The sequence below is a fragment of the Vidua chalybeata genome, chromosome 10 (genome assembly GCF_026979565.1).
Source record: "Vidua chalybeata isolate OUT-0048 chromosome 10, bVidCha1 merged haplotype, whole genome shotgun sequence".
Lineage (NCBI taxonomy): Eukaryota > Metazoa > Chordata > Aves > Passeriformes > Viduidae > Vidua > Vidua chalybeata.
Window position 1 is genome coordinate 11,666,435 of NC_071539.1, and position 25,955 is coordinate 11,692,389.

Sequence of the window (25,955 nt, forward strand, 5' to 3'; positions counted from 1 at the left end):
AGATTTAAAGGGGACGGATAGAGAGAAAAAAATATGCAGAAAACAGCTGTCTTCCTCCTAATTTGATCTTTTCAAAAATGAAGTTGCACAAGTGAGACCTACTAGGTGATGCATTTGATTGTAATTGGGTTGCAAAACAGGCTAATTTTTCTTACTGTAGTCACTGTTTTCGTCCTTGGTCCCATCAATTGTACCATCTGGGTGCATCTGCAGGAAGTATTCCTGCTGGCTGAATAACCTTGTCACAATTCCTTTCAGCTGGGGTTCTGCAAAATAAAAATAATAATTATTATCAGATATACCGAGTAGCACAAGACCAAATTTGCTTGTCCCCCATTTAGCCCTAAGTAAATGTAGAAGTGCTTGGCAGGTAAGACTGTTTTCAGTGATTCCTTCCAAGCATGGCTGTAAAATATTCACATATAATATACAGACAGGCAAATACAATTGAGATCAGATGAGCAGGTAAAATGAAATGCATACTTGGTGCAGTAGAAACAGATTATGGAACATCAATTCTCTGAAAGTTACCTACCAAATGGAAGTATTTAGACAGCTGATGAATTTAGAATATGCTGCTTGTTCAGAAGAGTATTTGCAAGCACTGTTGCAAAGAATGTGCCCATTGTTTCTTACTCTGCTTGTGAAGCCAACCACCTTGCTTTTTGTATGGTTGAGCCACTATCATGCAGTGCCAGTTTTATGCCAATGAACAGCTACTTAAATCACTGGTATTACAGTGGTGTAAACCCAGAGCAACTGAGTGCTGAATCAGGGCTGCACTTGAGTGCAACTCTGTGGGACTTGGGGAGAAAAATTCGGAAAGGGACAGACACAAGACATTTCCAAAACTGACCTCTGAAGCACTTATGGGCACCTTAGACCACCTCTGTTTTAAAATTCTGCATGTTCTCCCCCTCCTAAAACATGTGCCACACACTCTGGCAGATTAGAATCTTTGTCTCCAACAGGGACCTTTTCCCAGCCCCTATGTATCATGAGCCAGCCAGGACATGGCTGGCTCTTCCCTGTTGCCTCTACAACATTTTATACCTTCCTGCTGAAGGGTAAAAGGAAAACACGAACAAAAGCAAAACCAACTTGAACTTCACATGACTGAGGTGTCTCCTCGTCACCCTACCAACCAAACACAAACTAAGTGGTCAAAACCAAATTCAGTTGTAATCATGCGAGTTTAAAAACTTGTCACAGGCATTGCTGCTGGAACACAAGTGAGCTGACTGCGTGTGAGCAGACTCACTCACTGCATGGAGGGGATCCTCCTTGTGTGACAGGACTTTGTGGTTTTATGTGACTACCCTCCAAAAGTAAATAAATAAGACCCAATTATTGCTGGCTCAATGGTCAGGAAAGAATCCAGTGCAGCATACCAAAATCTCATCAGGCTCCTGCCTTTCATGCCTCTGGTGAGGCTGTTTAATAAGCCATGCTCGTTACATAATCATGGTCACGTTGTGTGTTGATGTTCCCATCCGGAGCCCCGCTCTTGCTGCATCCCTGCACGACTCCCCTTTGGGGCACCCTCACCCTGCTCTCCTGCACTGACAGCAGCAGCAGCAGGGATCTCAGATGAAGACAGGCTGCAGGTGCAAAGGATTTCAGTTTCAGCAATCCCTACACTAGGCAGGGAAGAGTCAGGTACTTTCTCACAGCTGCAAAAGCCACTGAATAAATCAGATCAGATGGTTTCTATGCTGCCTTAAAAAAGAAGTGATTTCAGCGCAGTGAGTGCTGTAGGCTGCAGTCAGGCTTTCTCCCAGCAACTCTCAATGCTGGGACAGTAAATAAGTATAACTGTACTGGTCATCTACTAGGAGCTAGTGTTGGTCAAGCCAACATATGTAAAAATAACACCTAGCAAAACACTTAGCTCATTCTTCTTGCCTAAATGAATTACCTATTTTGTTGAATGTAGAAGCTTGATTTAACTTGCTTTCCGTTAGAAAAGCACATCAAAGCTAGAGGAAATGAAAAGCTGCATTCTTAGGCACAGATGCCTGCACCACCCTCCTCAAGTCTGTCCCCTTCCTCCCTTTTATCTAATACCACAATAGTAAAGGCACTAATAGGCACTCTTTGATACAAGACACCTACATTTGAGTCCCTGAATGAATCTTAGCCTTAATTTTACTCACTGGTTAAATTTTAATGTTGAAGTACTTTGCATGAAATGGAAGAGCTCCCAGAAGGAGAGATGTAGAAGATGCTCCTGCAGTCTAAGGTTTTCTGTGTGCTGGAGAAGTGGGGAGGTCTTGTCTTAAAGCTCTCTGAAGAGGAGCGGGGAAAGAGAACAACCCTGACCTTATCTCTTTTCTTCAGAAGATGACTTAGCTACAGGACAGAATTAGAGTAGCACCTTTTCCTCCTTCTTAGGGATGCAAACTATATTTCAACCATGCAAATCATTTTGGAACAGGAAAATCTCTCCCACTTCTACTAAATAGCCTACTGTGTAAAACACTGACCAATTTTGCTTGTTATTAATAGCTTATGACATTTTCAGAGTTTATCAGAATAGCACTCAAGATCCCCTGATGCTTCCTTGCATCCTTTCTATAGATGCAAACATTTGCATCAGAAGGCTGTATCACCATAGCAAATACAGGGTAAATCCTTTCAGGTTCCTTTCTCTTACTGACCTGACAGACACCTGGTCAGCTTTAACAACTGCCCTCTTGATAATGCCAGCTGTTTCTGAGTCACTGCCTACCTAGGGACGAGTTGGAGACGAAATCTTGTGTTACATGACCTGGTTTTGCTGAACTTTGAGGCTCATACCCAAACTCAAAAGTAAAACTCAAAGGGAGTGAAGCAGAGAGTTCTTAGCCATACACAAAACCACATCCCTCCTGGCCCTAACAAAGTCTGAAAGCAGCAGAGCTCCTGTCTTTCCTCACTGCACAGATCCTCTTCTGCAGGAACATCCCTGCCCGCACTCATTTAGGATTCCTTGTAGCAAAAAAATGCCTCTTCCAGGCACCAAAGGATCAGAGAGCATTTTGGAGACACAGAGGTCTCTCCTTCCCTAGTTTCTTCATTTCCTTGGGTCTATTTCTACAGCAGAGAAGCTGTGCTTTCAAGTACCTTTAGCTACCTCAACTAAACACAGAAGCAGTGGAGGGTGGTACACAGCCAGCCAGCACCGAGTTCTTGAACACAAGGAGGACTGGGGAGTCACCTGAGCAATGGGTGACTTGTCTCACACAGTACAGTCATCTCTCCACCTGAACTGATCTCTCTTTGCATCCCCAAACCCCCATAGGCTGGCCAGGCCAGGTCCATAGGGTCCCAAAACCACCAGTATCTCTCCAGTGCCTGCAAAAGAAGCAGCTCAAACACAAACAGGTGCACAGGTGACAACAGCTGCTGGAGTAGCTGCTTCCCACAGGGAACTTCTTATGTCTGGGCATGAAGTAAGGTACTGGGATTTGCCATTCATACAGTAAGCAGTGTGGCTGGAGGCCTACAGACATAATTTTAGGCAAAGACACCTTTTAACAAGGAGCAAGGGTTTACCCATCTTCCCCTCTCAGTATGGAACTATTACCGGAAGAGAAAACTGTATAATCACAGGATGGGAATTTTGCTGCTAGCCCAGAGGTAAAATGCTGCATGTGACTTTTAAGAGACCTACTTTTGTCATATCATATATTTTAACATCACTTCTTTCCATCTACAGAGCAATTCTATCAGTCTTCTAGCACTGCTAACCCTTATGTTGCAGCATTTGTGCTGAAAACCTCAGTTTATAGAAGAAAACCCTCAAAACCATTAAGTCTCCTTGTCAATTAAGGATGCTGAGACACCCTGGTAGGTCAGAACAGAAAGACAGTGAAATAGACTGAGAACTTTCCAGGTTTGCAATAAAAAGAGAACCACCCTAGCCAGAAGATATTATTGACAGTGCTTATTGGAGTACCAGGGGGAAAAAATAAAATAAAACCCCACAACTTCTATACTTTTGTCTGTATTTCCCTCAATGATACTGCTCCGGGCTATATTCAATAAGAGAAAGATAACTGTAAAATAAAGGGGGAAAAATGCAGCACAGATAAGCAAAAACTCTGCTATGAGCATTTTTTTCTATAATTCTTAGAATTTATCACAAATCAAACTTAAACCTACTCCCTAACCTCAGCCTTGTAAAGCAAATGGGACTCAAATCCTCTTGCTTTTAAAGGCACAATACTGCAGAACACACTTGGGATAAACCTATTCCTCCCCCTCAGGCTCCTCCATGTGCACTTCCCTTCTGCTATAGCAGCAGCTTTCCCTGCAGAAATGGAATTGAACTAACATGGACAAGACTTCAGCAACAACTTAGTGTCTCCCTAAACACAAAGTCAAGCACTTCAGAATGGATTTAAGAAAGATGTTCTCGCTGCCTTAATCCCAAACTACTGAGTGAATAGAAGAGAATTCCATGCAGCTTCTACTCCCAGTGCAAGACCCCATGCTACCAGGTTTCCCATGCAATATGCAAAGGGATATTTTTATCTCCACTTTATAAGCAATACTGCTATACTTCAGGATGTTTACTTTCAAGATCTTGTTCTAGCTGCTCATATACAGCTGTTGAGGGTTGGGGAGCACTGGAGAAAACTCAGTGGACTCCCTTTATGCAGATGCAGTAATCTCAGCTCTTTCCAATGTGGCAATTCTGGAAGATGCAAGGGAAGATCGTGCTCAGGAAGCACCACAATGGGGACATCAGAGTGCAGAACAGAACAATAACACAGGGCAAGAGCTAAGCTGTAACTCTCCTAGTGTGTAGCATCTGTCAGACTGGGCACTTTACCTTCAGTGAAGACACAGCTGTCACCTAATAACCATTCTTAGGGCAGTCATCTACTGACAACTCACTGAACATCCCCTGAAGGGCATCTTGCTTGGTTACACTTTCCACAGGCCAAACTCACCACTTCTGCCTGCCCTGCTTTTAACTTTCTGAGCCCTCTGGCACCGCTGAGGCTAACTAAATCATGATCTGACTGCTAATCTTCCTGTCTCTACTTAAATGGTAATGTGATGCTGCCATTATTCACTTCTGCTGTCCTGCTGCTGAGCCTTAAAGTCATCTCAGTTCACCATGAGCTGCTGTGCTTCCTGCCTTATTATGCAGCTACACAGTGATCTTCATCCTCCTGGGGCTTGCCAAGGACATGATAGTTGCAGGGTGCTCACATGCACTTTGTTTGATCTCCAGGGGCATGCTCACTGAAGGCCAGAGGATCATGGCTAAATCAGCTACTCTGCAGAGTCATGTCCCTCACCCTCAAACTGCAGGCATTGCTGAAGATATCTGCTGTGTGCTATGGGGAAAAGAGCAAGAGCACTGACAGAAATATTACTCTTTAATGACCTTTTCATTTAGCTCTCCTATTTAAGGGGAATAAGGAATTCACCCTTAAATGGAAAATGGAGAACATGGAAGTATAATAACTCCCCTTAATGCAGAGAGGAGCTATGAGGTTATGCATCAATGCAGCATTTAGCAAAGCCCCACTGAAGGCACCAACTCCTGCTTATTTCCATCAGCAAAGCAGCAGCACTGAACCCCTGGAGGAGGACCCCTACTCTCTTATCATCACTGTAGGGCAGCTCAATTTGCTTCAAACCCTGCTCTGAAGCAACAAAGAACAGGGCACAACACCGACTTCCAGCTGCAATTCCACTATGGAAGGCAGTCTGATATGGTCTCATTTCTTTCAACTCTCAGAATGCCCCTTATTATACCAACACAATGACCTGAGGCTGCAGCAAGCCAGTCCCCACTTTGCCTTGGGCTGGGAATTATAAAAAGACTCAACACAACCATACTCACAGAAGTCACCTCAATCTGAATTCTCCAAACCATGGCACAGAACTAGGAGGGGCCACTTTTCAATGAACTCTTAAAAAAGATGAAGGGCTTAGTGACCTCTGAGGGATTTGAGCCACTGGCTCCAAGGATTCTTGCAATGCACAGCAATGCTCTTGGTTTGGCAGGCAAGCCTCCACTTGAAGTTACTGGTGCAGAAATGCTTCTAAATCTACTTCAGAAGATGTTACTGTGCTGGGTGCCAGTGGTACTCAGTGTGGGTTATGGCATAAACTCTGAAGCTCGTGAGGTTACTGCTCTCTGCACAGCGAGCTGTCAAACAACAGATGATTCTGCAAGCTCAGACAGGAAGCAGCGATTTTCTATCCAGCAACCTGCAATAAGGTACAAGGAAGGCACCTACTGCAGAATTTCCACAGGAGACTTGCCCTTTTGTTTGCTCTCTTTCACTGCAGCTCAGTGCCTCTGTCTGGTCTGAGCACAGCAAGGCTGTGAGAGATGCCAGCAGCAGGCTCCCAGAACAGTCCCTCTGGCACCTCCTAAGGACATCGGTCTGGCGAGGGAGAAAGCATCCCCAGCTCTCCCCTGAACCACCTCGGCATGCTGCTGACTCCCTTCTGTGCCTGTGCAACAGTTTTGCTGAGGATGTGACTGCAAACACAGGAATTGTAATATATCTCAGGAGCATATTTCACCTAAATGTTCTTCAAACATTTGTTTATTGCAATTAAACATTTTAGCCTGGAATTTACACATTCCATTATTCTTATTTTCCCCCATTCAGGCTGCAGCTGTCATAATGGGAGGTTGATTTATGACTCACCTAACTAGCACTCAAATCCTTAGCACACCAAGCCCAGCATGCAAGTCAGAGCATAAACTGCTCCTAATTTACTTAGATTAACTCTGCATTTTAAGTGCCACTGCAGAAACTGCAGTTCCCCTCCCCTAAAAAGGATGGGTTCCAGAATACTCGATAAGCCAAATTTTGCGAACACAAATTTTGTAGACAGAGAAGGGCACCAAAATCCCTCCTTCAGAAGTACAGTATTAATAAAGGCTTGTAATAAATCGGCACGAGAATCAGCAAGCTCCATGCAGATTTCTATGGTGACAGGCATCAGCACAGAACTCGGGGATGAAAAGCTGAGGGAGATAAATGTTGGGGTTATTTTCCCAGCCAGGAGCTGCCAAATTCTCCAGGGTGTTTGGAGTTAAGATGAAGTAATTTGACTGTCTCAAATTAAATGCATCACTATCAATGTAAGTTTAATAGCTCAACTCACTACAATGATTCACTGAATCCACCCAAACTGGGAATCTCAGGAAGCTCACCACTTGCAGCTGTGAAAGGAGCTGCTGCCCTTGAAGACCCAGAGTATGTTTCCTCTAGCCAAACACCCTGACCAACTCTGCCACGCAGTGACCGTGGCTGTAAGTCTTCAGCAGATGCTGCACATGGCTGGCTGTGGCTGCACCTGCAGCGAGTCGTGCACGGAGCAGGTCGGAGCATCGTGAGCCACACGCGGGGATCCTGGAGGACACTCCAACTGTGTCATGCAGGTGCGGAGGTGGGAAATCCTGCTGCAAAGTGCTGAGCATTTTCAGCTCCCTCGGGAGTCACTCAGTGCACAGAAGTGCACAGGCAGAGGCAAGACATTTATTTCCCAGTGTCACAGTATTTTCCAGTTTCTGTCACTAAACTCAGCAAACTTGTTTGGAGCTGAAGGACATGTATTCTTTGAGGAAGCCTACAAGCAGGTGGCCAGGATGGCCTGGGCGATGCTGCCTGTAGTATCCTGAGTAACAGGCAGGGAGAGGGCAAAAGAACTGCAGAGCCAAGGGAAGTGAGTGACACAGGGGAACATTTGTGTTTATCTGGATGTCTCCTCAGGCTGCCTGCACATAGGTCCAGTCACAGTGGGTAACAACAGCTGCCCAAACATTAGGGAGCTCTGTAGCAAAGCCAGGCATCCAACCCCACCTTGCAAAGCTGCCATGAACCCCTTCCGTTTAGATGCAGCTATTTGGCTTAAGACACTGGCACATCACTCAGCCTGTGAGTAGGATGGAGAGATGGAAACAGACTTATTGACATCAAGCTTTGCTCATGAGATCTATGGTTTTGAGGGCATCAAACATTCAATCCCAGCTCCCTTCCCAATGATGCAGAACAAAGGCCATACCCAGCTTCAGTTTAACATGATTACAGGAACAGTGTTACCCTCCAATTACAAGCATTCATTGGAGAAGATGGCTCTGGGACAACAGGGCTGCATGGTACAGTCATGTATTTACTCATCTCAAGTGCAAACCTCCACCCAGGATTAATAACTACAGAGAAACAACCGGTGTTTCCAGGATGCATTACACTTAATAACGGGCTGTGCTGGTAGGGAGGGCCTCTCTGTTTGAAGGACATGTTTCCAAAAATGACATTTCCCCAACTCAGAGGGATGATGGGCTCGAGCCGATGACAGCACCCATCAGCGCAATTGCCTCCTGTCACCGTCACTGAGTCACTAGAGCAGAATGGCACCTTGTAGGCAAAAAGAGCATCCAGAGAAGTGATTTCCTTTCCTGTGCTGGCGGCTGCCAGGAGGAATAGTAATTATCTCTCCAGCATGGATCACAGCTGCCTGCCTGCACCCCTCCACGATGCCGCTTTGCTCTAACCAAGATGAGTCCCTCCAGGGAAGTCTTATTTCTCACTTGTAGAGTAGGTGGAAATTATGTGATTGCACGTCCATGGCATTTATGCAGGCCCTCCCATATCCAGGGAATCAGCTTTACAGGGATGTTAATACAAGTCTGAGGTAAGGGGCAGAGAAATCAGTTCATATAAAACATTGAAAACTAGGGGTGCCACATGGAATCGCTGCTACATCTCTGCGGACGGCCTTAGCACAGCCTATGGGTGTTAGAAAGTAAAGAAGTCACCCTGCAGCTCACCCACCCTCTGAGATCTAGATCCCATGTGACAGCCACCTAAGGTCAACAGCTCAAGGATAATGAGGTATGAAGTTGTGGATGAGTTTTCCCAGAAGGCAAACACCAAACTAATGTACATGACACATGAGCTACCCACTCTGCACAAACACCAGGGACAAAACAGCCATCACAGCACTGCAGGCTAAAGAGGAACCAAAAGACCACTGCAGATGAAACAGTGGGACAAAAAGTGGATGAGAACTGATGGCCCACCTGGCACTAGGTATTTTGGCATAGAATTGCTAACTACTTCTGAGTAAAACTGTCTAGCTAAATATTTTGCTGAAAAGTTCAGAGTAAGAGTAGATAAAGCTATATACAAACTCCCTTTCACTAACAAAACAAAAAAGAGAGGCCTGAAAATAATGCAAGTTTTCATTTTTTCTTCTGACATGACATTTTCTTTGGAAATGTAATGAAAAAAATGTTTACAGAGCCAGAGATTAAATCCAAAGTTTCATTTTAAGAACAATGAAATACTGCATTGAGTCTGAATCCTCTTCTCCCCAGAAACTTCTTTTATTTGACTAGAGAACTAAAAAAAACCCAATTCTTCATACAGTTCACTGCCACGTTTGTCTTTGCCTCCCCCAGGATGCGGTTTATGTTGCTTTGTTGATCCAGTGTGTTTTAACAGCAGACAAAATTTCAAAACATTTCCCTTTCAAGAGAATTTTCTACACCTGTATTGACTTCAGCTCTGATGATAAAACCAAAGCCAGGTAGGAACAAAAGGCATACAGAAGAGATGTAAAGCTCTTCCAGAATTTATGCAGGATAAGCTTCTTCAGGTAAAGGAATTAAAAAAATTAGAAATTTAATGCAAAATAAGTTATAGCTACAGCTCTTAAGCTGTCATTTTCCAGCACAGTCAATGTCTTGGCTACTGAAGGTTAAAGCTTGCTCATAAGTATGGATAGCAGAGCATACAAAATGTATTATTTATTTTGAGGAACACCCTGCAATTATTCCTGACATATTGTGTAATTAGCCAAAATTACAGCATATTCACCAAGAGTGAAACAGAGGATAGCATAAATATTATGTCTGAGCCCACAGCCACTGAGCACATCTCATCTGGATGCAGACGTGTCTCATGAACCAACCAAGCGTGGTTCTCCCTGGCCCCCTGGGCTGTGCCAGCTCCTGAGCCAACACCCACAAAGGGGAAACATGGGGAGTAAAATCCTGACTTTCCCTGTGCCAGCGATGGGAGCTCAAGATCTGCATTAAGAACAAATTCAACAAATGGGAACACCCACACTGCAGAGCTTTCAGGATGACTGAGCCCAAAGCTCTTATCAGAGAAGGAAGGGTATATTCCCACATATGTTATGCCAAGGGAGGTGGAAATGTGAGCTCAGAGGATGTCTGGAGAAGCTGCTTGCTTTGCTGCCTTGAGCTGACAGGAGGAGAAACTGAAAAGCAGCTATGCTTTGCCATGCTTGCAGCACCTCTTGGCCTGCAGCTTCCCAGAGAGAAGGTTTCCTACAGAGCTACATGTCAGACCCATCCTAAGGACTTGTTTGATGGCTCAGAAATCCTGGGGGATGTTGTAGCAGTGCTCTGCCATGTGTACAGTTAGAAAGATTTTATTTTGTTCTCTTGGCTCCAAAATGCAATGTAAAACTTTGTTGCTGTTTATCAGATTTCTTCCCGGCTTCCTACAGAGAAGTGGTTTGGATATTAGGACATTCTACCCAGAATTTGTTCTGTGGGAGGATGCAAAAAACAAGTTTAAGAACATCCTTCTCAGGAATGCAGCATAGGACTGAAGCTGGTCTAATCAACAGTGAGGGTCCCTTTCAGCCCTGCAGCTGGGTGACCATGACTTGGTGGCATTAGCACATTCTGTATTCTGAGTTTCTGACAGACTCCACGATAGAGTCCCCATCTCTCCTCACCTTGAAGTGCCCCATGCAAGGCACCTCATCACTAATAGTGCTCATATGAGCAGGGCAGACACCATCCCTGCTGTTCAGGCCTGCCACAGGGCTGGGATTTAAGCTATTCTCAGATGCTAAATCTCTTCACTTCCCCTATCAATCCAGCAGGACTGAAATACTGCAGAAACACTGAGTAGTCCCTAACACAAATAAAACATACTACGGAAACAAACATCAAACTTCCACTCTGCTCTGAACGCCTAGAATAGTAAATTCATTAAAATAGAAAATGGACAGAACATACTACCAACAAGCACTGAGGAGAAATTAAGCACTTCAGATGCTATCAGTCTCGGGGAAGGTACCTGGTCCTACCAACACCAGCTCACAGAAGTGCCCTGGATAATCACTGGATAACAAACTCAGGGGAAAATTTGGGTCCCAGTGTCATTCTGCAAGCTTTAAATAGTCCCAAGTGATAACATCCTCTTTTGCTACAGTATTCCTCAAGCAATCTCACAGCATTTTCCAATGGGATGAGCATGTGAAACTCCTTTATTTAACAGGTAATGAGCCTGTGATGTGGAAGAAATTAAAGCTCGAATCAGTTGGGTTGTATTACAAGAATATTTTTTGCTCATTGCATTAGTGCAGCTTAGGCATTTCTGTAGCAGTCTAGAAGCATTTTTGACTCAAAACTATGCTGTTACTAAATTTCAACAAATCTTATACAACACCCAAATGCATAATGAAAATGTGCTGCTTGTGCCATTCTGAAACATTATACTTCAAAGAGCAAGATCATGCTAAAATGGCCAAAATTCTACCATATGACTCGAAGTTCTTTCCTTTTGCTTTGTGAAAACATACCTTTTTTAATCTGCATGATGATTTTAATTTTCCATTAGAGCCAAAGGTTTCCTTCAAATTAATGAAAATGCTCCAGGTGTGAGAAAGAGATCATCCACTTCATTCCATCTAAAGCTCTGTTTTAAATAACGATGATGATTTATTGCTCATCTCTCAGCACAAACACCTCATTTCTGGTATCAAGGAGCCCTCAGGACTCCAGTGAGACAGGCAGGTTCACCTGCCACCCAACTGCCATCTCAGAAGAGAGCTGAAATCAATGAGCTCCCTCTCCAGGGATGTGTGTGCTGAGGATGACACAGTGCAGATGGAGTGAAAACAGAAAATCTGCTTCTCCAACGGGTTTTTGAACAAAGCTCCTGCTCCCCCAGCTGCCCAGGAGAGCTCAGAAAGCTCTAAAACTTCACTTGGTGCTTGCTAATCATTCAAGAGCTGCTATAGGGCTGTAGCTCTAAAATCTTAGAATTTATTTAATGGAAAGTAGAATAGAAGAAGAAACAGGAAGAAAAATAGAAGAAGGTTTATGGAAGTAAAGAAGGTAGGAGTGGCACAGAATGAAATTAAATGAAAGCCAAAAGAAACGTTTAGAAATGTTTCAGTACTGATGCTGTGTGTCTGCCAGCAGGCACAGCCCATACTGATGAGCACCAGACCTAACTGTAAAAGCCAGCAGAGAATTACTGGCTACACCACAGCTCTGCCAGCCCTTTTAGCCCCAGTAACAGACAATCCCCACAAGAGCGTGATGCTGATCACCACAGAATGACCGCAGGGACGGCCGCAGATCGATCCCAGAGGCAGCCAGTGACTCACCCCGGCTCCAGTTACAGGAGCCGAGCCAGAAAACCACCAGCTGCGGGGCAGGTGGACCTGCCAGCATCTGATCCCTGCATCTCCTGCAGCCCAGTGACCCCAGGGAACCCTTCAGCAACCCAACCCTAAGCTGGGCGCTGGAAGCCAAAACCAGCTGTCTTTTTGCTAATTTCTACTGCTTCTCAATGTTCTGGAAAATGTGGACTGGCTTTTTGCAGCCCGGCTTCCTTTGCAGCAGACCCATCCACTTGACCTTTTGCAAACAGTTTTGCTTTGGGGGATGAATGAAATGTATTTATTTGGCAGCTGAGGCAACATGGGTGGCAACTGCTAAGCAAAGAAACTATCTGTGCAGCCAACAAGGGAGGAGACAGCCAACTGTGCTATTCTAGATAAATATCAATTAAGTGAGTATGTTCTATTAACCCCAAGACCTCTCTTTTCTTCCTTCATTCCAATTCAAAATGCTTAAGTATCTCAAGAAAGGAACATTTCAGGGGGATTTTATCTTTATCATAACTGCAATCAGGTTTCAGCTGGAGAAGAGGCACAAGTAACAGAATTACATTGCCTCTCTGTGGTTATTTTGCCAGTTCACAGCATGTAGCTGTCCACTGGAAGTAACATATGCCCTTAACAGAGCAGGCTGCTGGAGGGAAGGTGAGACAGGAGTGCACAGAGCACTCCATAGATGTTGCTGCGGGATGTGAGAGAAGCTCTGTGCCTTCCAACACTGTAGTGGCTGAACCTAGCCCTGGATCTTCACCCCCACGTACAGCCCCCACCATGAGAGGCAACCAGCCATTCTGACATCTATCAATGAAGCTGCACACTCCAAAAAAGAACTAATTTGCTGAAAAGGTCCCAGGAAGAAAGTCAGGGAACACAGGCAGGTGGCAGCATACCTGCTCCTCTCCTTTTACCACAGCTGCCCACCTTCTGGCCAGTGAAGTGCCAGAGGTCCACAGCTGAGGGTTCCTCTTCAGGAACACAGCAGGGCCAGCCAAGCACCATTGCAAATCGAGTTTGTTTTTGTGCTTGGTAACACTGAAGGAGGAGGGGGCACTGATGCAAGTCAGACGGGATTGCACAAAATTCCACCTCCCACACAAAACTTCAGGTACAACAGGTGCACATGCTGCCAAGACACGAGAGGAGCTGCTACTGCTACCTCCCCCCTTGCTATTGAGCACAAGAGCTCATCAATCTTCCAAACTTAGACCTCTGCCTAGAGCTGCAGAACCCCAGGCAGCATCTCCTCAATGGGTACCCCAGCACAGAAAAGTCACCTCCTAATGACAAACCCAAAGCCACAGAGCAGATGCAGCACCACAGCTGCACAGACCCCTTCTGTGATGCTGCTGCTTCCAGCATTAACCTTCATCTCCCAGTGCAGCCCACTCTGCAGGGAAAGGGCAGAGAGCAGAAATGCCCGGAGGTGCTGCATGAAGCCTCATCACACCAGCAACCAGCTGCAGCTCCTCCCAAAAGACTGGAAAGGCTCAGGACTCTGGTCACCACCGTGCCTCCAGGTTCATGGCCTTGTCTCTCTCACCTTTAGCCAGGGCATTCTGGAATGAACACAGGACAGAAGAGGTATTTGGCAAGTGTCAGCTTGCATCCAGGTGCATTTTGTCAGCAGCCACATAAGCTCCATCAGTGTGTCAGAAAGCCTCATTTCAGCGCTAGGAACAAGTACTGTTACTTGTCTGAGCTGCAGCGTGGGGGCTGGAAAAGCCAAAGTGAGTGGTCTGCCTGAACAGTGAATCCCACAGTCATGTTCCACAGCTCTCAAGAAAGATGCCTTCTGCTTTACCATTTTAGAAATGTGTTGTAGCTATTTTCAGAGGTACTGTTAAGAAGCTGTAGCCCTACAGCCCTGTGACCATGCTGCACAAACTCAGTCTCCACATTGACTCCCTCAAAGCACAAAACCCCTGATCCTGCAAGCTGGGTGAGAGGCACCCATGAGTGCGTCCATGGTTCTCCTACAGCTTTTAATAGGGATGCAAACTAAAACTAGCCTCTGGAAAGGCCGAGTTATTTCAGGATTCGGCTATATGTCAGAAGAGGGCGAAGATAAAACAGATGTAGTAGCTTACTCCATGCTCAGAAAGGATAATGCATGAACATGAAGAATCTTGTGTAAGCTGGGGAATAGAGATGAACCACATATTAAACAGGAGAACAGAGTACGAAGGTACTGCTCCCTGACAGACTGCAGCAAGTACAGCCCAGGCACAGAGTAGATGACTTCAGTACAGGTCTCTTCTCAAAACATTTCCAAGATCAAGACACAATAATGCAATCATGGCAATGACACTATGACAGGACATACGGAAACGTTTCTGTATTCAATTATTAGTTCTTTATTTAAAAGTTAGGTCCTTGTGAGCTGCTTTCTCTGACCTGTTCTTGTCTATGTTCTTATTCACCTTCTGCCAAGCCATGGAACTTGCAAATATGAAAGGAATGTCAATATCTGACATGTTTTTTGCTTGATAAAATTCTTCCTTTGATTTTAATAACACATCACAGCTTGATTTCAATTGTGCAGGAGCAGAAAAATCTCAGAAGTAATGTGCACATGACTGTTCAGAAGTACAGATAAAATGAGACAAATGGGATGAAACAAACACCTACCTGGCCACTGTGGTTCGTGGTATTCCTTTCTGGGGAGGGGAAGGAAGGAAAGCAGATAAGCCTAACTGCATCTGCACTTGCTCCCCACCACAGTGAGACTCATGATTATGTTTGTCTCTCAAACAGCCTCATCAGCTCCCACGGCAGCTCTGCTCTCCTCACTGCCCAAGTCAAGCTGATGATTGTTTTGGTTAATAGGTAATTTATCTGTTAAAATATGAAGTATCTGGTCTACTGGAATTATTCTAATTTTGTGTTGAATTCAGCAAAGCAAGTAAGAAAGAAAGAAAACCTTGTCTCCATTTTGGTATTTTTTTGGAACTCAAGATTTTGGGTTTATATTTCAAAGGAACATTTCATTTAGAGGAATACCTGACAGTTAAAGAAAAATACACATATCAGAATCTTCTAAATGAAAATGCACCATTAACCCCCCCCCCAAAAAAAAAAAAACAACAGTGTTATCAGTCAACAATAAATTGATTTATATGGATCTTTTATGGTGAAGGGAAATAATCACTCACAAACCACTTTTTGCCCTGACTCTCCCATTTGGCTGGTGACGGAGGAATCAATCATTTGTATTGATCTAATGGTGAGCCTCTGCTGGCTAACAATTTTCACTGCTCTCACAAGCACAGCTACCCCTGAGGCCATGGGGACAGAAGATATCCATCCCTCTCAGAGCTTGGATAACTTCCATGGATTTTCTTGGCATCAACCATACTCAGTCCACAACTAGTACGAAGCAGCTTACTTACTGACATGCTCGCCCACAAGCTGTGTTGGGAAGCAGGCTGGCAGCTGAGTTTTCCATGCTCTGGAGAAAGCCAGGAACCTGCAGCTATTCCCCAGATTTTAGAGACTGAGAGCTCAGAGTTGCTATCTGACGCCCAGTAACGGAGTGCAGCCACACGCACTGTGACATCCACCACATCTGCAAGTCACGAACGTGTGCGATACCACCCCTCGGGAACAACTGGATAAAACCAAACCCATCAGCCAAGCGGTCATGAGCAGGAGGGAGCATCTTCCTCCCTTCTGATTATGCTGGTATTCATTACCATGGCTGGTGCAGAAGGAGTTTACAGCACTGCCCCAACCAAGGAGGACGCATGCCCTCAGGTCTGTGCCCTTTCCTTTGGTGTTATCCAGGCTCATCTCTGGCTGGAGACTTGGCATCCATGCCGTTATCTCAGCTAGCACTTCTAGAAGCTCTTGCTATCCAGGTGATGTCACATTACCAGCCATTTGCATTCCCGTCAGACACTTCTTAGATAGAGAAAACAGCAGCAGATTCTGCAGAGGAGCAGGCAGAAGAATGTGATGGACCCCTCTTGGCTGGGCACACACCCAGACTTGCATGGACACAGAGAAGAGCTGGGATCCAGATGGAATTCTCTCCTGCAGGGAGCAGCTATGCCCTGGGTAATGCATCCAGCATTCGGACAGTAGCAACGAAGTGGACAAATTCCACAGGTTGGGCAGGTATTACAGCTGTTCTGAGATGCACCACTCCACAAAAGCAGGCAAGGACGATGAGCTAAAAAGGTGGTTTTTACCCTAAGCTTCAATCATCATTTTCACCCTGCATGAAATCAGAAAGGACTTCAGAATTTAAGTCAGGGAATTTAAGAGCTTGCAGATGACAGACTTCTCAAATGCTTTAAATGAATCTCTGAATGAACAAAGTCCTTTTATGTCCTTCAACTAAAGTTGCCCTTATATTTTACTTATACTGCTGCAAAAATATCTACATCCATATATTTTAAGTTCCAAATCTCTATTTATTATTCAAAATGAGAAATACGGCAAAGGGAAAACATGGTTTAAGTTACTGCTTTTTTCCTATGTGCAAGCCATTTCCTTCACTTTGGAAGAAGCCTTTACATATCCTTAAGGAAAAGCATCTTTCCCTGGAAGAGCACAAAATATATACCAGACAGGGGAAAAAAATTAATTAAAAGAACACATTTTTTTTTTCTCTGGTGTGAAAAACCTGTTTGAGAATGAGCTCTGCATTCTGAGCTGGTAACTCACCTATAAAAGCAACATCTGAGGGGACTGAGACAATGCTACACAGTGACTGGCATTGCCTGACCCAAAGCTGCCTCAATTCAAACATGATTTCCCCAAGTAATAACACCCTCTTTCAGTGGGCTTCACTTGGATAAAACTTCTAGCAATCCCCATAGATATTGTGCCTGATGCTCTAGCCTGTTTCCATTAGTGCAAAGCTGCCAAACTGCTCAGCTCTGCTGTTCAGTGGCCATGGCATGATGGAAAGCCACCTCTACCCCAGCTCTCTGGGGTGTGCTCTGCCTGAGAAGATGGCTGGTGAAGCAACAGTGACAGCTTTCACAAACAAGCTGGACCCACCAGCCCAGGCTTTTCAGACTGCTGTTAAACAGCTGAAGAAGGGACACGCTTGGATGCTTTAATTCAGACACAAAGGGGATGAAAGTACTTGGTTCAACTCTTTGTTGGCAGGGAAGTCATATGGAGAGAGCTGCTTGTCTCATCTCCTGCATTCAACTCTTGGATCCACCAGCCTCTGAGGAAGAATCCACCTCTCGAACCTGCACTGACAAGCCATGCCATATAATAATTTCTTTTGAATCCTCTATCAAGTCACTATGGTTCAGAGCAAAATACATAATTTATAGATGCACAATTGTAGCAAATGACCTGTACTAACTCACAATAATGGGATTAAGCCCATGTGTCCAAATGTTCAGTTTAGTCCACAGCACTCAGTGTCCTTATTTGGCCTATCTTAAACTAGTAAGTCATCTTGGAGCAAAACACAACCAAGAGCTCTAAAAGAACACAATGAGCATGTGAGACAGCTGTCTTTGCTCATTGAAAAGACAGACAAAATTAGTTCTCATTTTACAACACAGTCCCTATGGCAGCCAACAAATGAGATGTTTCTGCAGTCTGTTTTCCCCAGGAGCAGATAGCTTTGATTATACAAGATATCCCTGCATGGATCTGGTTCCCCATAGCTTGCCAAAACCGCTGAGTACTCATGCCCAGTATGCGAGACTCAACTGCTCTGGGGTGCAAATTCTCCCTTCCCATACGAGAGCAGGAGTATGTCACTCTCACTTCACACAGGCTGCAAAGTGGAGCACAAGGTGCCAACCAGTGCCAAGTAACCCACGTCTTTACTGACTATTTTAGTTACAGCACTGTTTGAGTCACATATTAAGACATGTATTAAACATCTTATTTAATCAATGTAAGCTCATGCAGTTACTTTACAGAAGCAAAGAGCAAAGGGAACATGAACCTCCAGCAGAGTTGTATCTGTGTAATGTGCAAGCTACAGCTCCACCACTGCTGCCTCCTGAGCTCAGTGGCAGCAGGGCCCAAAGTACAGCGTGCTGGTCCCAGCATTGGGAATTAGGTCTCTGTGTCAGGTAACTGCTCCATAGCTGGAATTGGTCTCACCTTCTGTAAAATGGGAAGAATCCTCTCCATTTGGTAGAGCTTGTTGAGTACTATAGATGAAAACCACTCTGTAAATTCGAAGTATTTTCGCAGTTACTCTCCATAGTCAGAGAACAAGGTCATGTTTAAAATGGTAAGGAGAGATCCCCTAGCACTGTATCATCTACAAACACAGCTGTACCTCTTTTGAACAGGGGTGTTTCTCTCATTCCCTTCACTGACTTGCAAACTACTGAACCAGCATATCATTAAGCACACATAATCACTGGGGTTGTGGGTCACTGCACAATGTATGCACATTTCTTTAAGCCACTTTCAATTCATTTGCATGTCATTTTCTGTGCAGAAACTGGATTCTGAAATGAGCAAGTTATCTGGGCACAATACACTCACCTGAATAAATAATGCGAGCAGCAGAATGTAGCATGCTGCCTCCTCAGCGCCCAAGACCAGGAAATACAATGTATCAGTGAAAGAAATCCCTAGTTAAAAGATGGATGCAGGGAACTAAAGCAGACCCAGTCCATAGCCTATGAAAGGACACTTAAGATTTTTTTTTCATAGCAACTTAATTCCTTTAGTTTTTTGCTTTTATAAATTGAATACCGTATGGTTACAAGTGATTGACTGACAGCTCTGAAGATTGAGCAGCTCTATTTTTACAACACTGAGTAGCACTGATCCTCCTTCTAAGTCAATAAAAAGATTCCCTAAAATCACTCTTGCCTATAAGTTATCAAAAATGTTCCTCAGCATCAAAGTCCATGAAAGTTGAGGGCATTCTTAAAATTCATAAATTATTCACAGGCATTTACTGAGTCCAAGGAAGCAGAATTATACTTGTGTAGCTGGGAGCACTGGAGTAGGACCAATAGAAAGCCTTCTCAACCAAATTCTGCTGGAAGTCACTGAAACTTTCATGAGACAAAGCATCTTGAAATCTAGCTAACAGATCTACACTTCCCAGCCCTTTTAAACCTTAGGAGACTGCATTTAATAGCAGATTAGGATGGAGAGGAAAGAGGAATATAAAAAATTATATCAGTAAGATTCCCAGTTCCCATTCTTGATCCTGCAAAGAATGATTCCCAAGACAAAATGCCAACATTTTTTGGGCAAGAGCTGTGTTCTGATCTTGTCTCACAGATTAACTAATATATAGGATAGTCCAGCAAGCCACCTCTCATCATAATTTGAGTAGGAAAGAAACTATAGGCAACTTTCCCCTTTGAATATTTCAAGTCACACTGTATTTTAAGTATTTTACAGCCTCTTGTGATACCTGCTTTAAAGCACACCATTAAAGAAACGGGTTTGCACAGCCTAACCCATGCATTGAGTCTTCAAACATTTTTGTAACTAAATATGGTTCCTGCCTCACAGCCTGTGAATCTGGAATGCTGACAGCAATCCAGAGTAAATATTCTTTCCCCTTTGTTTGACAACAGTAGCCTTCTGACAGAAGTGGCCTTCTATGGTGAGAGGCTTTGTCCCATTTCCTTCCCTTGCTCAGATGAGCCCAGGTCATGTACATCAGTCTACAGACAAGAAGAGCAGCCTTAGCTACCTCTGACACCTTGGTGAAGAGTCATTACCAACACACCTCAACTGTGGAGAAGGGGCTTCATGAAGAGACTGATCAACAAACATAATACTAAAGTTTATGGAAAACATGGGAGGGTTACACAGGTTGATGGTACATCCCGAATGGCTAAGTGAATGAGTATCCCCCTTTTTAACCATTATACTGAAGAACATCTGAGAAAACTACATCTTCACAGCAGCTTCTCAAACCAATCTCTGTTTTCTTACCTTTATGGTGACTTATAGCAGTAAAAAAAATTAAGCAAGACATAAATCATATCATAAATCATATCATAAATCATATCATAAACTATGGAGGGCCTATTCTTGCCAGGTGCTGAGTTCTCACATCTACCAAGGACAGCTGAGAGCCCAAAGGAATGCTCAGAATTGAAACTGTGGGTGGTGGGACTTCATTGTGGGAATATGAGCGCTAGGGTGTACACTAGGGTGAAGTTCTTCACAGGGAATCAAGACTGAGCACAAACAAGGATAAAGGTATAAAGAAAATAAAGAAGATAAAAAAGGACTATCCTAAAGAGCATTTCTAGGTCCTCAAAAACTCAGTATCAGGTGTAACCATCGTGCAGCTGCCATCAAAAAAGCCTTCTAGGCTGTACAACTCTGCTCTTGAAGTAGCACTTGATGGATTTAGCAATCAAATGGCCACAATTTTGACTGATCCTCAGTTTATCAATTTCCTTGTCTCCATGCAGAAAATGAGAGACTATTTTAAAAACTAATCTACGAGGAAGTGGAAAAATACAATTCTGGGTGAAGCTTCGACAGATGAAACCGCTGGGCCACTCTTGCCAGAGGACCCTCAGTGCTCACGCCTCGGACAGTGGTGAAGGGATGCTGGCGGCAAGTAACTGCCCACCCATCCCATCAGACCAGGGGAGGAGATCTGCCAGGACCCAGGCCAAAGTTGAGCGCGGAGCAAGCCTCGTCCCCAGCCGGTAGCCGGCGGTGCCCCGGGGCAGCCATCCCGGCGGCTCCGGGGCTGCCGTCTCCGCGAAGCGGGTTCCCACGGCCCCGGCCCGCCGTACTCACCCGGTCTCCTCCTCACCGGCCTTTTCCTGCCGCTGCAGAAGCGCACTTTGCTGAAGACCCCCAGGACATGTCTCTCGCAAAGGGAGCGCCCGTCCTTGCTGGGGCTGGAGCGGCGCTTGGAAGCGGACACCCGGTCGCTGTTGGACTCCCTCGCTTGCCGCTTCTGCCGGATGAGCGAGCTGGCGATAGCCGCTGCCATCGCCGCTCATGGGCCCCCCGCGCCGCTCCGCTCCGGGGTGCGCCGCCCGGGCGCGCTGGGGCCGAGCCGCCGCCGCGCCCCGCGGGGACCGGGGACGGGAACGACCCGCTTAACGCGCTGCAGCCCCGAGTCCCGGCGCCGGGGAGGGCTCAGCCGGCCAGGCGGAGCAGGGCGCCCGGGCTAACAACCATGGCTGGACGCCGGACCCCGCCGCCCATGGGTCTGTCCCCGGGGAGCGCAAATCCCGGCGCGGGCGGCCGTCGGCGAGACCCCCGGCCGGGCTGGTAGCGCCGCGTAGATCCGGGAGCGGCCGCCCCGCTGGCGAAGGTCCGCTGTGTCCAAAGGATAGGGGGACGCGGAGGATCCGCGGGTCCCTGCGGCGCGGTGTCGCTCCGCTCCGCCCGGGCGCAGGCGGCGGCGCTTCCTCCCTCCGGCGAGGGGCTGCGGGATGAGTCAGAGACCCCTCGGCCCGCGGGCAGCCCCAGCCCCGGCGCGGTGGCTCCGAGGCGCTGCGCGGCAGGGCGCGCACATGGACGCGGCTCCGCGGCCGGGCTCAGGGAGAGCCGCGCTGCATTTCTGTTCGCACTCCTCCTCTTTCTCCTCTCCCCCCCTACCCACTCTGCTCTCAGAGAGGGCGGGAGGGGAAGGAAAAAGCAGCCACGGAAAAAAGCAGCAGGCCCACAAACAAATTTAAAAAAAGGGGAAAAAAATTAAATTAAAAAAAAAAAAAAAAAAAAAAAAAAAAAAAAAAAAAAAAAGAAGCGCCCGGCCGCGAGTGCGGGCTCACATCGCCGCAGCTCGGCGCCCCGGGCTCACAGCGCCATGGCTGGCGCAGCTTCTCCTGCCCTGTTCGCCGCCTCTGCCCCGGCACCGGCTCTCCCCGACGGCAGCAACCCACATCGTCCGGCCGACCGGGCGGCCGCCGAGCACTCGGCACCGGGGCGGCCCCGGGCCCGGCTGCCGCGGCAGGGACGGCGGCGGGAGGAGCGATGCAAGGCAGGGATGAGGTGGAGGAGGAGAAGGGCGGGGGGGGTGCGGCTGCCACTGCTGCTGCTGCTCCGTGCGGGGCTCAGGATGCTCCGCGGTGCCGCCCGACGGCGGCGGGGCGAGGAAAAGCCGAGCCGCGCCCGCTTCCCGCCTGCATCCTCCTGCCCGAGCCGGGAGGGGGGAGGCGAGGAGAGGTGGGGGGAGGAGAGGAGAGGGAGGGGCCGGGGAAGCCCCCCCGTACGCCCACGCTGCGCAGGGCTGTTGCCAAGGCGGCGGGGAGCCCCGCAGCCCCGCGGCGGCCGGGCAGGAGCCGGGCTCCGGGCTTCGGGCTCAGAGAGAATTGCAGCTGCTCCCGCTCGCCCTCTTCTACGCAATCCTACGTGATCGAGGTTTGGATGAGAAATATCGAGCATGCAAAGGGAGGCAATTGCAGCTCCGCGGCGGCTCTGCCCCTCCGCCCGGGCAGACCCACCGCCCCTGCCGGCAGCCGGGCTTCCCCCGGACCGCAGCCCTCCCGGCGGAGCCGCCTGCCACTCGGGCAGCCACCCCGGCTGCCTCCCTGGCCACAAATGTCGGCGCCCGAGCACCCAGCCTCGTCAGCCGAGCGTGTCCGTGGCTTTCCCTGCTTCTCCGTGGAAGCAGAGAGAAGGGACAGCCCCGGCATCCCGAGGGCTGCTCTGCCAGGGGCCGGTTCCTCAGCCGGGCAGCGTGCGGGCGGCTCCGGCGGCGGTGGGCACTGCTGGGCTGCCCCCGGCCACAGCGGTCCCACGACACACCGCCATCAGCAGGTGCTGGGCAGGCTCCCGCGTATCTCCAGCCACAAAACCGCACCGAAAAAAAAAAAAACTGAAGGTGGAGATACGTCTCTGGTTATCCAGAGAAGTAACTGCTGCTGCAAGGACGGTGCTCTCCAGATTTCAGGTTCAAGTAACAGGTTCAAGTACCAGGTTAGGTTGCAAGCAACACACCTAGGGGAGCGCAGGGGCGTCGGGTGGAGGGAGAGGGGATCTCGGCTGGGAGGAGAGGATGCTGCTACACTGGCGAGTAACAATGGCAGGACAGGATTAAGCCAGTCCTGAAGGTGTACGGGTGATGCATATTTCCAGCTGACAAGAGCATTTTAGACCAGTTGGTGACACTCCCTGGGAATTACCAGATTTAGCAAAATAATCTTTTTAACTACTTCACTTCTAAGTTCTAAAAATTTTCTGAATTCTTCACCTCTAGACTTCAGCTCTAAATTATTTTAATGTATTGGGGGGGAAAAGACAACTGAAACAACCACCCACTATGTCCATAATGATTAACTAAACTCTGGCATTACTTCCTGATTTTTACTCTTAGTCTCTATGCATACCAAAACAAGGTGGAATCAGGTTCTCCAGGCTGTTGATCTCTTTTTAACTACTGCCAACTTTTTTTTGTGCAGATTTCACCATCCCAATCAATAAAAAAAAAATTCTTTCCTTTCCTGTAGCTCAAATGCTTCAGATTTTAATTTTCTCTATCGGATTATTTCACTTGACATCAAAGAATTATTGCAGTACAAGGTATAGGCATGGCCTAAAGAAAGCTGTTTGCAATCAGAGAATCACTGTCTGAAATGCCAGTGAATTATCCAAAGCTTCATCTTCAAAGGATGCGAGCATATCTTCATATCAGCTCAAGAAAGAGATTTTCCATCTATATATGAAGATACTTTTTTTGCCTGTAGTCTTCAAGTCTGGTGAAAAAAATACCCGTTTATCCACCCCATATTACATAAGTTCCAGTTATTTTGATGTGCGACTAATTTGTTTTGTTGTGTAGCTGTAAACTCGGAGCAGCAGCTCTGCACTTAAAAATGATCCTAATCAGTGATAAAGTCAGTCACAGTATTTTTTTTCCTGATGATTTGTGGATCTGAAAAGAGAGTTGCTGCAACTCTTAGGAAGAAAGGCTTCTCCCAGGTCTTTCCTGCTTCTGCAGTGACTAAATTAAATTAAGCCAAAGCTTGTGAAACTGAATGTAGTGTTGCATTTGCCAACATGCAGGTCTGCCTTTATCTGTAGATGGCCAAGGAGTCCACAGGGTTTGGTTCTGAGCATGGGCACAGTGCCATGAGCTCCTGGTGACATAACTGACACATACATCTGCACGGGTCAAATCATGCCCCAACTTCACAAAACTTTCTGAAGAGCCCAAGCTTTTATAAACACCAAGGAAGCCCAGAGTGGTCTTGAGCTGGAGAATGGAATGCCAATCTCACCATGCTCCTGCACTGTCATTCTCACCAGTGAAACATTACCTTTGTTGGGCTGCCAAGTGAAACAGAAAAGCCTTCATGTGCTTTCATCTCTAACAGTGAAAGTTCTCTCCTTCAACTACCATTTGGGTAAATATAGTTCAAAACATCTTCCATTCTCATCTGTATCAGCTACTCCTCTTTGAGGGTTGCGCAGCCTACACTGTTCCAAACCAGCTAGCCCCTGTGAGAGTCGCAGGCTGCCTTCCTCATTACTACCAATGGAAGCTGAATTGTTTGAGCAAACTGGGCCAATGTGGCATTTTTCCTTAAGGAACATATTTTAAAAACATATTTTTATATAAAATAATATCTATATTGTATAGTTATTAAGGCAATTTTTCTAGCATGCCCCTTCTCTCTGGGCTTCCTCCTCACTTCAGTACCAGTCTGCAAAGCTGTACAGTGCACCCTATGAAAAACAGAATGCAAGAGTAGCACCAATTCATAAAATACCCAAGACAGACTGTTTTGATGACATTGGAGAGATATGCCAGTGCTCCTCTGTAGTTTGTGGAGAAAGACCCCATCTAGCACAGAGGAACGGGCAGAGGGTCAGACTCCACGTGGCTATAGAAGGATCAGGCTCACTGTGGTCACTAAATATCCCCACCCCAAACATACAGGATTCTCTGCATGACCAATATCAATATTTAAAGGCACTACCATTTTTGAGGTTTTACTCTCTTGATACATAAAACTCTTCTGTCCTTAGTGCTGAGGTTTAAAATGAAGGCCTGGCTGAATTTCAGGGCTTTGGTGACTTGAGCAGAGAAGAGATCTAGAATTGCATTCCCTTACCTTCCTAAACAGAATGATCTATCTAGGTCAAAACGGAGGTTATTGGCATCTTTCCTTAGTGAAGTGCAATAATTCCCGCAGGGTTGCTAACAGAATATCCTGTTTATTTTTCATAGAGCCTTCAAAAGCCATGGGCTGTGTTCTGTAGATTCAGTCATTAGGCATATCTCTGCTTTACTAATTCTGTACATATAGAGCTAACTACAGATACAAATATATGCAGGGTTTTTTTTTGCTATTTTATCTGCAGAGCTACTGAAAATGCATACATGAAAACTAAGGAAGAGATTTACATTTAATACCACTTTAAAATGTGGTTGCTGTAGTTGAATGGGAAAAAAAGAAAGGTTCCCATCTCTGGCCAATAATTATGAATGGCCTAATTCACCATTTTACAGCAGCATAGCAACAAATCTCTTCCAATCGGAAGGCACTGTTGAGTTTGAAAGTCTGCATACAGACACCTCTTAAGAATTGTACCAAATTTCCACGCTGTGTAAATTACATCTAAAATGGGCATTGCCAGGGCTGCTTATTAAGCAGAAT

At 46.2% G+C, this 25,955-nt stretch overlaps 1 protein-coding gene across 3 annotated transcripts in view; it reads right to left on the reverse strand.

Moving 5' to 3' along the window:
- The window catches only part of FGF12 (fibroblast growth factor 12), a 217,928-nt gene that overhangs the window by 76,469 nt on the left and 115,504 nt on the right, over positions 1 to 25,955 (reverse strand). For 2 of the 3 annotated variants that reach the window (XM_053951454.1, XM_053951453.1), the window contains one exon: positions 156 to 266. In XM_053951454.1, the coding sequence (XP_053807429.1) occupies positions 156 to 266 (111 nt within the window). Of the gene's footprint in view, positions 1 to 155; positions 267 to 21,138; positions 22,449 to 25,955 lie in introns of those variants that run through there. The other variant, XM_053951452.1, reaches the window with a different exon arrangement.